At 39.1% G+C, this 12,214-nt stretch overlaps 1 protein-coding gene across 17 annotated transcripts in view; it reads right to left on the bottom strand.

Annotated features, from left to right (window-relative positions):
- Positions 1-12,214, bottom strand: part of DLG2 (discs large MAGUK scaffold protein 2) — a 2,039,030-nt gene that overhangs the window by 57,364 nt on the left and 1,969,452 nt on the right. For all 17 annotated transcript variants that reach the window (XR_005020917.1, XM_036860586.1, XM_036860590.1 and 14 more), the window contains one exon: positions 8,672-8,747. Coding sequence is in view for 16 of the 17 variants with exons in the window: in XM_036860586.1 (XP_036716481.1) it covers positions 8,672-8,747 (76 nt within the window). In the remaining variant the exon portion in view is untranslated. The remainder of the gene's footprint in view (positions 1-8,671; positions 8,748-12,214) is intronic.

The raw sequence follows: 12,214 nt of genomic DNA, 5'->3' as shown, positions 1-12,214 counted from the left end.
TGACTTCCCCTCTGCCTTCTTGGCTGACACTTGCAGCTTTGTACTTAAGCTCTTGTATTTAAGTAACACGAGGCTTCTCTGGCTTCCCTGCACACACTGGGCTGCTTCCTGTCTTTACATGCCCTCCCCTCTGCCTACAAAATACAGAGGTCTTTCCAGCCTTTCACACTAGATTCTACTGATCCTTCAAGGCTCATTTGGGACATTATATCTTCTAGGAACTTGCCTATGAACTCCAAGAGAGGCTTAAGTATTCCAGGTCTGAGTTCAAATAGTATTTTGGCCTCACTTCCCATTCAGCGCTTAGCGGATTCTATTTGTCATTTGCTGGTATGTTTATCTCCATAGAACATTTTATGATTCCTACAGGCTGGAACCCTGTCTTATTCATGGTGTACTTCCCATGGCTTAAATTGGTATGTGGCACATAGTATGGCCTCAACAAATGTCTGTTAAAAAACTGAAAACATTAGAGGGGAGGAAACACTATGAGCAAGTGAATCTATTATGTTTCAATTTACCATATTCCTTCCAACATTCATGAAGTGAAAGCTTTAGCCTAATTAGGCAACGAAGATAACACTGAATTTCAAAGGTATTTTAAAAAATTTACAACTTTTGTACTTTTTTCCTCCTGGGGATGAGGTTGATCAAACACATTCGAGTCAAAATATACAAAACAACAACAAAAAAGTGTTTTAAAAATATTATTAAGGTGGAAGAACTGAACAAACTAAAACATATTGTAAAAATGAATGTGTACGTGTGTGGTAGACAGATTTTGTCAGTTATTAATTATACTAAATTTAGTATATAAAGTTGCAGATTAACTTGGTTGTTTCAACAATGGTAGTTTTTGGACCTACGAGGGAGGTGACCCAAGAAATAAATATGCATAGAAACACATAAGGAACATGATTTATTCTCCATTCCATTCCACAGACTAGCAGTTTCCTCATTAGTAACTTGACAAATACCCTATGGGGAGTAAGTAAAATCGCATGTATTTATTCAGTAAAAAATGTTCATTGAGTTCAGCTGGCTTTCAAGGTTGAGATAGGGACCCTCCTTACATGTATCAGAGAAGGAAACTCAATTGTAGGCCCCTTTGAGAAGCATCTGCAGAGAAGCCACTAGCATTGCTTTAACCAGAGAATTATCTGTGTGTTGCTCACATGGCTCTCAGTGGACGTGGGAGCTCAAGGTTTGGAAAAATGTGATTATCACTTTCAAAAGAAAATACAGTGAGTTAGCAGCTCTTCCCATGCTGCGCTGGTGACACTGCAGAATTCCCCGGACACAACCCTGTCTTGGTTCTTTATGTAAAAATGTTAGACTGGTTAAAACCACCCTGCATGCAGTATGGGGAAAGAATCAGAGGAGAAAGGCTAGAGCCAGGAAGAATAATGGGGGAACTGGTAGAGGGCCTGGAAGAGGGAAGTGATAATAAAGAACCTGAGGGGGTAGCCTTTCCTGAGTTTATGAACTCTGAGCAGAAATGTTGCCCTCCTGATGGCTGTGGACTGAGGCAGTATGGCTCCCCTTTCACCCCATCGTCCTTGAATCTCTAGGTCACTCTGGACATCTGAGCTCTTCACTGGGCTCTGGCCACCCAAAAACTAGCTCTATTAAGAAGGTTTCCCTTTTTTTGAGGGCAGTAATGACCCTTCCTTTGAAACTCAAAATGTCACTTTGAAGCTGTTATAAAAGCAATCCTCATAACTCACCCTGGTGAAGCAAACATAATTCCTATCTTGCTAACAAAACACTGACTGTCAAGTCACTTTTTTGATAAATGATTCAATGGCAGGCTCTGCTACTAACTCTGTGTGTTCCAGAAAAATGATTCTCAGTTTCTTCATCTGTAAATGACATAGCAGGATCCAATGACCATATGGGAATTTCCAAGAGTATATGAAACAGAACTGAGGCTTCTTAATGCTAGCTGCAGTTTGATTCAGGGAGACTGCCATGATCCTATCACCAATACCTCCATCTGCCCCATGTCCCCTTCTCCCAGTCAACATGCCCTCTGAAAGGGAGCTCAAGGCTTTAGAAAAGGAAACAGAATATGAGGTCAGATGTCCAAGGATGATGGTCCTCTCTGATCTCTTTAGCAACAGTTTCCTATGTTCTTTTCCTTTGCCACTGTTTGAAATTCAGATTTTCAGAATCTTGTACCCACAATACTGCTTTAGCTATCCCAACATCTCCCAATGTCAGTCTCTTTCCCCTCCAATCTGTCTTTCCCATGGTCGCCAGACTGATCTCTTAGAAACCTACTTTTGATCATTCACTTACCTTTCCTCTAAAAAGGGGGGACTGAGTAGCCAACATGCGTCCGGTAGACACTGTGCTAAGTGCTAGGGGCACAAAGATGAGTAAGTTTGGAGCTCTGCCTGGGAGTGACATTTGGGCAGCAATCCAGATACATTAAGGGTGGAGCCCAGAGGAAATCACTAGGTTGGGTTTGGTCACAACTGTTAAAATTCTTCACTGTCTACAGGATTAAGTACAAGTTTCTTGGAAAATGTAAAGCACCAGAACTGACTTGAGTCTAACTTTCCAGTTCTGAGTTTCCATTCTTCATTAACTGTTGCTTGAAGTGAAAGCAAACCGTGTTTTGCTTCCTATGTGTCCTGTATCTTATTCCTACGCCACTGCCCATTCCTTGCAAGCTTTACTAATCTTTCAAGGCTCCCCAATTCAAATCCCCCCAGCTTCCAAGCTAGAATCAAGTTCAGGGGAGCCTGAACTTCAGAGCAAGCTTCCTGTCCCTCTTATTTAGTACGAATCGCTTCCTCCCTGTGGAGACCCATTTTCTCCCCTAGTATCCCTGCTCCTTCAGGGCAGTGACCATGACTTACTCATCTTGGTCCACATTGCGCAGCAAGCTGTCTTGTATTGGCACCTAATAAAAGTTTATTAAATGACTGAAACATGTTTTCCAAGACTTCATTTTACTCTGGCATACCACAACAGAGAAAGTGTGCGGCGCCCAAGCTCCCTTCAGAAATGTTCTCAATACAGAAAGATGCACATCATTGAGGAAACCAGCTTCCCCCTTTTAGAATTTAAGTTTAAGCCAAAGTTAGTTTTTGACAAAGCTAAACCCAATTCAATTTATTTCTTCATTTTTCTTAAAATGCACAAATGCGACATGGTTTTAACAAGGGAGACAGCATGCTATAGTAAACAGATAATGGGTTTTGGAATCAATCAGACATGGGTTCAGATTTCTTCACCTCTCCAAGCCTGTTTCTTTATAAAGAGGGAATAAATGATTTCCCTTCAAGTTTTGTTGTGGTGATTAAGAGAAGTGTGTAAGCTGTCTAGGCTTCTACAATGCATACTCCTACTACTTTGAGTAATACCTATCACTTCTGTTTTGTACCAGCCTGTGGCTAAATAGGACTAGTTATTTATAGCCTACCTTACTTTAGAAAGGATTTACAATGCAAAGGGGACCCTTATACATTGCACATTGCTGACATTTAGTAAGAATATTAATAATTCTCTCGTACTCTTTCAGATATATATTTCCCTTCCTTAAATTATAGGGACTTTTAAATAAAAATAAAACAAAATTTGGCATAAATCACTAAATACCGCTGATTTTTCAATGGAAAACAGGTTGATTCTGAAGATTATACAATTTCTTAAATGTCTCAATAAATAAAATAGAATGGCTGATTAGAAAATTGATAAAAAAGGTAGAAGAACAATGAAAGAAATCCAGGTGGTGATTAAGTTTTCACCAGAAGCTAGTTTGAATGGAGACTCATTAGAAATTTAGCTGACATTCTCAGGAAAGCTTGGGTGCATTGAGATCTGGGGAAGTGAGACAGTTCTCAAGGAGATCCATCCAAACAGATGGCCACTTGGGTCTGGGTAGGCCGGAATTATCTGGGTTACTGACACAATTGTCCACTTGTCTTTGCATGTGTAGACACAGACTTTGTGAAGGCACATGGAGTGGACAGAAAGCCTGGGCATTTCATTTGTAGCAAATGGGCACTTTGCAATGGAGAGCCTCAGATTTCCTCATAGATACTCTCCAAACTCAGGAAGCATCAAAGCTCAGAGTCAGGCTTCCCATACAAGCTTCCCAACCTTCCAGATCTTCCCAGTCAGCCCCATTAGCTACAACTCCCACCACACCATCCACCCCATCCATCTGGTGTCCCTGATCAGCTTGGCCTTACTCCAATATGCCTACGGTTGCCACCTTCATGTACATGCTGTTTCTGATGTGTGGCAAACTCTTACTCAAACTTCAAGATCTCGTTCAAGTATCACCTTCTCTTTGAAATCTTCTCTCTTATCCAAGGCATAATTAGTAACTCTCTTCTTCTTCTGACCTCCAACAGAATAAGGGATAGTGTGAAGGAATGAAAAGGGCAAATGTTCTACTGTCAAAATGATTTGAATTTAAAACTGACTTTTGTACATACTAGCTGTGTGATCTTAGGTAAATTAGTTAATCTTCCTGAGGTGCAATCTCCTGATATTTAAAATAGAGACTAGGGCTTCCCTGGTGGCGCAGTGGTTGAGAATCTGCCTGCCAATGCAGGGGACACGGGTTCGAGCCCTGGTCTGGGAAGATCCCACATGCCGCGGAGCAACTAGGCCCGTGAGCCACAATTACTGAGCCTGCGCGTCTGGAGCCTGTGCTCCGCAACGGGAGAGGCCGCGATAGTGAGAGGCCCGCGCACCGCAACGAAGAGTGGTCCCCACTTGCCACAACTAGAGAAAGCCCTCGCACAGAAAAGAAGACCCAACACAGCCATAAATAAATAAAAAATAAATAAATTTAAAAAAAAAAATTTAAAATTTAAAATAGAGACTAATTCCCTAAATTTATGGGGATCATCAGTGATATTGTATCACCATTGTTTGCCTGCTTATATTTCTCTTTGTGAGCTCCGTGGTATGAAAGTCTTTCCCTTTTTAATCACTTTGCTGCCCTACAAGGCACCTAGCACGGTACCTGGTGTTGTGCAGCACTCAATTTTTAAAAATTAATGAATAGTTCTGGAAAAGTAACTCAAGCACTGATAGGCCCAATTAAAGCCCAAGTCCTTCTATGAAGTGCTCTCTGGTCATTCCCACATCCATTCATTTCAATCCCCATAGCTCTTGTACACACTACTAATACGGCTCTTGTCACAGCCTGCTTTATACATACTAATTGATTCTAAGATCCTCCAGGGCAGTAACCATGGCTTTCACTCTGAATCCCCAACATTTCACAATGCTCTGTGAATGCCATCTAATGATAAAGTTACTTAAAATATCCCATTCTCTTTCTCATTCCAAACAGTTTTCCTCTTCAGTTTATGCTGAGTTTACCCCAGGGTCCCAGAGACTGAGGCCTTTGTAGCAACGACTTATTTCTGTAGTCCTTGTCCAAGGCTCAGAGTGAGTGGCACCTCCTGACTTCCCCAGCTCTCCACAGAGTTGGTCTGTCCTTTCTTCAGTGCACTTTCTCTTAATTGTCCTTTGCTTTCTACTTCAGGGCAAGAGTCTTCTCACTGATGTATTGTTCTCATGGGGACTTAGAAAACTTTGGTTTATTATTTCTTAATTCACAGGCTCATGGAGAATTACTGCTGGAAGGCACCTTAAAAAATCATTGAATCCGGGGACCTCAAATAGAGAACAATTCCCAATGTTGTGCTAGGCATGACTAATCAATCATGACACTTTTCCTGCTGAGGTCACATATGGCCTCAGAATCACTTTCAACACAATATTCTAGTTAGAAACCATCAATTCATCGGTTTCCATAGGAGATGAAACTTGTTTGACATCCCTGATGTAGTTCAAAGCTGCTATTTTGCTAATGAGGTCCAAAGAACAGTGGTGACTTAGTAACGAACTGAAACCAGAACCCAGGCTACCTGACTCTCATGACTTTCAGTCCAGGGTTTCCCTTTTCACATGATCACTGCCTCTCCTTCAATAGTCATTCAAGTCCTAGAATTTATATTCTATTCATTGGCTCATACCTAACTGTATTTAGCAATATGATTTCAAAAAACACAACACAAGTTTTGGCCTTACCAAAAAGACACCTGGGCTCTAACTGACGTTAGGAGCTCTTGAGGGGAAGGGCCTATGTTACACTTGTATCTTTCACAAGTTCTAGTCCTGAGTCTGGCACATGGTACGTATCCAACAAAAATTCTCTGATGTATATCCAACTATATATATGAAATAAACAGGAAATCTATCCTTAAATTCTCACCAAGAATCAATGAAAAATCCTACCCCTTTGTACAGAAGCAGTATTTGTTTGAAAGGACTCCATGCATGATGACATACAGCCTCACTTTTTTTTTTTTTTTAAGAGTGACACCATGTTTAAATAAATTCCCATTTCACCTGAATGTTTTAGGGGAAAGTAAATTATTATGTCAATGACTGGGCTGCCCAGTGACACTTCTACTTAAAAATACAAAGGGCGGTGTTGTGGTTTAGGGCTCAAAACTTCTGAGCTTTTCTTCTCATTTTTCATGGTGACATCTATTGACCTAAACTTGTGGTTCTGTGTGATGTTCACAGCCAAAATTATTAGAACAGAAAAGTAAAGGAAAGGAGATGAAGAGAAAGAGAATAGGAAGGCAGAAGGTGGGGAAAGGTATTTTACGATATAGCAATAAGATACTAGTACTATCACTTAAAAATACTAGATTTAAAAAGCTTTACAACCCACAGCTAACATCATACTTAATAGGAAAGATTAAATGCTTTCCCCTTAAGGTCAGGAACAAGACAAGGATGACTGTTTTTGCGACTTCCATCCAACACTGGAAGTTCTAGCCAAGGCAATCAGTTATGATAAAGAAATAAAAGTCATCCAGATTGGAAAGAAAGAAGTAAAACTCTCTCTTTTTACATATGACATGATCTTGTAGATAGAAAATCCTGAGGAGTCCACCAAAAAGCTACTACAATTAATAAATGGATTCAGCAAGGTAGCAGGATATAAGATTGATATACACAATAACTGTATTTCTATACACTTGCAGTGAACAATCCAAAAATAAAACAGAAAACAATTCACGTGCAAAAGAATGAAATTGCAACCCTACTTCATATCGTATACAAAAACTAATTCAAAATGGATCAACCACCTAACTGTAAGAGTTAAAACTACAAAATTCTTAGAAGAAAATACGGGCATAAATCTTCATGGCCTTGGTTTTTTAGATATAATACCAAAAACACAAGTAACAACAGAAAAAATAGATAAATTGGTCTTTGTCAAAATCAAAAACTTTTGTGCATCAAATGACACTATCAAGAGAGACAACTCATAGAACGGGAGAAAATATTTGGAAAGCATATATTGGATAAGAGATTAATATCTGGAATATACAAAGAACTTCTACAACTCAACAACAACAAAGGAACCCGATTTTTAAAACGGGCAAAGGATCTGAATAGACATTTCTCCAAGGAAGATATACAAATGGTCAATAAGCACATGAAAAGATGTTCAATACCAATGGTCATTAGGGAAATAAAAATCACAACCACAATGAGATACCACTTCAGACCAAACAGGATGACTATAAGCAGGAAGACATATAATAACAAGTGTTGGTGAGGATGTAGAGAAACTGGAACCCTCATACTCTGATGGTGGGAATGTAGAATGTTATAGCCACCTTGGAAAACAGTCTGGCAGTTCCCCAAAATGTTAAATATAGAGCTATCATTATGACCCAGAAATTCCACTCCTAGGTATATTCCCAATGGAAATAAGAGTATATGTCTACACAAAAATTTGTGCACAAATATTTATAGCAACATTATCCATAACAGTCTCAAAGTGGAAACAACGCAAATGTCCATCACCTGATGAGTGGATAAATTAGATGAGGTATATCCATACAATGGAATATTGTTTGGCAATGAAAAGAAAAAAGTATTTATTCATGCTACAACACAGAGGCACTTTGAGAACATTATGTAAAGTGAAAAAAGCAGTCACAAAAGACCACATAGTGTACAATTCCATTTATATGAACTATCCAGAATAGGCAAATCTATAGAGACAAAGTAGATTAGTAGTTGCCTAGGGCTGGGTGGGGAGGGGCTGGGGTTGAGGGAGAGGGAAGTGACTGCTACAGATTTCTTTATGGGGTGATGAAATGTTCTAAAATTGACTGTGGTGATGGCTGCATAACTCTAAATTTCATTTGTTTACTTTCTTCTTTTCTATGTCTGTCACAACAATCCATGTATTCACTTAGGTGATCCATATGTATATTTCCATGACTATCCTGACTTTATAATATGTAAAGGACTAGACATATTTTATGATGAGCAGGTATCTTTTATGGAATCTATCCTTCTAGAATATTTAATTTAAAAGAAAAAAAGAAATAACATCGAAACTAATTTTTTCTTCCTCACTATAGTCATTACATCACCTTCATAACACATCATTTCTGCTGACCACTAGCAGCTTTACCCCCAATATTTATTTACCATAAATCTACTTCATCAGAAATTATATCACTGCATAGCAATACATTTATAACAGTGCTCTACTGTCCAGTAGCTCCATAATCTGTTTGTTACCAACAGCTTAAATGTCAATTATAGTTAAATCCATGGCAAACGAGAGAATTTAATGTTTCGATTATTTTGTACCTACCCCTTTTGAATCAATCACTCCAGGTTTTGCATTAAACTTCACTGTCTTCAATCGGGCACGTTCCTTTCTTTCCACCCTAAAGAAAATGGAAAATAAAGAGTCTATCACATGGCAAGGCACTTATGATTAAGTTTCTTATCAAATGAAGAACACCTCCTCTTATCCTACAGCTCAAATAAAATGTGTTTTAAAATATTTCTCTTCTTTGTTCACTATAAAAAGTCTTGGTATGATATCTCTAAGCTGCTAACACATTCCTTGCAATTTTTGTGTTACATGTACTGAGAGTCACATATTTGGAAGCAACAAAACCCCAATATTTGTTATTTAAATGCCTGAATCAATCAAAATCTATTTCAAGAAATCACAGTCTACAGAGATGAATACCTAGGAGGCTAAGTAAACTCTCATCTCCTAATATCTCCTTCTCTCTTTTTGTTTCCTTTTTGTTCCCTTCCCTTTAGGAATACTGGGGTATTTATTTACCTTCACCTCAAAACCAAACATGTTACAGATAATCTTGAACTTTTCCTTTGCCCCAATGTCCTTCTGCTGCCATCTCTGCAGTTTTCATTATTTCACCTTCATTCATTCATCAAACACTTATTGAATGCCTACCCTGTATCAAGTAAGGTGCTGGGAAACAAAGAAAAAAAATTAAAAAGCACGACTTTAATGAACACACAGTCATGTGTTCTTGGCAGGGACAGAGGGATAAAAAGACAGATATTGCTGCACAAAAGATTGCTGATAGCAATATGGGCACATCTATCTCATTGGAGGAAGATAAGGAGGGGGTGGAAAGCAATGGGGTGGGCTTCCTGGAGGAGGTGTCAACTTATGTGAGACTTAAATGGTGAGAAAGAGCTTGTCAGTGGGAAAAGTTTAGGGAGAATCTCTCAGACAGGAGGAACGACATGTACCATGACCCAAGGATATAATCAAGCTAATGATTACAGGAAGATTCTGGTACAGGGTACATACAGCACAGGGACATGAGGCTGAAGAGGTGGTGAGACCTCCTTATAAAGGGTATCCGTCTACTCTGAGGACATGGGGTTTTCCTTTGGGGAATCCTAATGATTTATTAGAGGCTATAAAGCTGAGAAGTGATAGACATTAGCATTTTAAATAAATGACTATGGGGGAGGAGGAAGATAGACTGGAGGAGGGAAGGAACAGTGGGAAGCAGGAGGCCTATTTAGAAGCTACTGCCATAATCCAGGCAAGAAATGATGAGGAGTGATAATGAGGTGGAGGAGAGGGAAGAGTTGGAGAAATATTAATAACAGAAAGTTCGCAGGACTTGTGCCTATTTGAAGGATGGGGCTGAAAAGAGGAAAGAGAAGTTAAATACTCCTGATTCTTTTTTGAGCCTCTCTAATTAGACATGATCATTCTTTCCTCTAAGCCCCACGACATTTATTTGTATGTCTATATTGGTGTTATCTCTTGTTTCCTTGTGTTTTGTTTATTTTTGAGTTGCGCATACAAGGCTGTATGTTCCTTGAGGGCAAGTCCACATACCACTTAGTGTATTATAGCAAGTCCTCAATAAATAACAGTTGAACTAAAATAATATTCATTGCATTGTTTTAGCATCATTTTTTTTGTTTAAATACGGCTAGCTCTAATTTCAAAAATGGGGAAAGAAAAAGGAGAGGAAAAAACCCTGAATCTACAGAAACTTTATGGCTTATGAAATCTAAGCTATTCATAGATCAATAATTAACAACATACTCCCCTTTAACTTAGAGTTCTTTTGTGTTTCCAGCTGAAACGCATTGAAGATCAGGGTTTCTATAGTTACAGAATGGAGTTTCAGAATATATTTATTTCAGTGTGAGAGTAGAATATTTGAGTGGAAACAGATGAAGAAAATTCTTCAAACCTAACCTCAGATATGAACGCAATATGCTCCACTAAGAGTTTCTACTTGCACCCAACATACAACAGTTGGGAGGAGATCAAGGAAGACTTCACATAAGGTACACTGCCAAGTGGAAAGATGCTCACTGAGAAAATGCCTACTCCGAGCTACTTCAGCTCTTCTCAGTTTTAATCCAAGTGCAAATGCTAATTCATATTCATCTCTGCCCTGACTTTATCCTGGCTTCTTTGCATTAACCAGCTTAATTATGGGAAACACTAGTACATCGGATGATGCCAAAATGACTGTAACATGCAGAGAATATATGGTTATTTGATTAGGCTATGCAAATAAATTCTGCATAAAGTGATAGAACTCACATGGGCCCCAAACATAAATAATATTAGGCTGAACTCAATATTCTATTCTAAGAATTGCTTAGAGCGCTCTAACTTTTCCCCTCTGGTTTCTAAGTTCATCCCTTTCATATTTCTTAAGAAATGTTTCTGTTAGGCCATTTTAGTGGTTCATTGCTTAAATCTCAAACGGGTTGCAAAGACTGAGTCAGATGGACAGACAGACACACACACACACAAACACACCTGATATTTGATACGGTTTATTACTAATCTTCAAACAAGCAATAGAAAAAGTAAAAAAAAAAAATTAAGTCTTACTGTACAGGTGACAGATTTTGGTTCACTCAAGAAGGAAGTCAGACAAAGGATTAATCTCCAAAACATACAAGCAGCTCATGCAGCTCAGTATCAGAAGAACAAACAACCCAATCCAAAAACGGGCAGAAGACCTAAATAGACATTTCTCCAAAGAAGACATACAGATGGCCAACAAACACGTGAAAAGATGCTCAATATCACTAATGATTAGAGAAATGCAAATCAAACCCACAATGAGGTATCACTTCATACCGGTCAGAATGGCCATCATCAAAAAATCTACAAACAATAAATGCTGGAGAGGGTGTGAAGAAAAGGGAACCCTCTTGCACTGCTGGTGGGGGTGTAAATTGATACAGCCACTATGGAGAACAGTATGGAAGTTCCTTAAAAAACTAAAAATAGAACTACCATATGACCCAGCAATCCCACTACTGGGCATACACCCTGAGAAAAACTTAATTCAAAAAGATGTATGTACCACAATGTTTACTGCAGCACTATTTACAATAGCCAGGACATGGAAACAACCTAAATGTCCACTGACAGATGAATGGATAAAGAAGATGCAGCACATATATACAATGGAATATTACTCAGCTATAAAAAGGAATGAAATTGAGTTATTTGTAGTGAGGTGGATGGACCTAGAGCTGTCATACAGAGTGAAGCAAGTCAGAAAGAGAAAAATAAATACCATATGCTAACGCATATATATGGAATCTAGAAAATTGGTACTGATGAACCTAATGGTAGGGCAGGAATAAAGATGCAGACGTTGAGAACAGACTTGAGGACACAGCGGGGGAAGGGGAGGCTGGGATGTAGTGAGAGAGTGGCATGGACATATATACACTACCAAATGTAAAATAGATAGCTAGTGGGAAGCTGCTGCATAGCACAGGGAGGTCAGCTCGGTGCTTTGTGACGACCTAGAGGGGTGGGATAGGGAGGGTGGGAGGGAGGCTCAAGAGGGAGGGGATATGGGGATATATG

The sequence above is a fragment of the Balaenoptera musculus genome, chromosome 8, assembly GCF_009873245.2.
Source record: "Balaenoptera musculus isolate JJ_BM4_2016_0621 chromosome 8, mBalMus1.pri.v3, whole genome shotgun sequence".
Lineage (NCBI taxonomy): Eukaryota > Metazoa > Chordata > Mammalia > Artiodactyla > Balaenopteridae > Balaenoptera > Balaenoptera musculus.
Note: the sequence above shows the minus strand (reverse complement) of the source record. Positions and strands in the feature narration are given on the sequence as shown.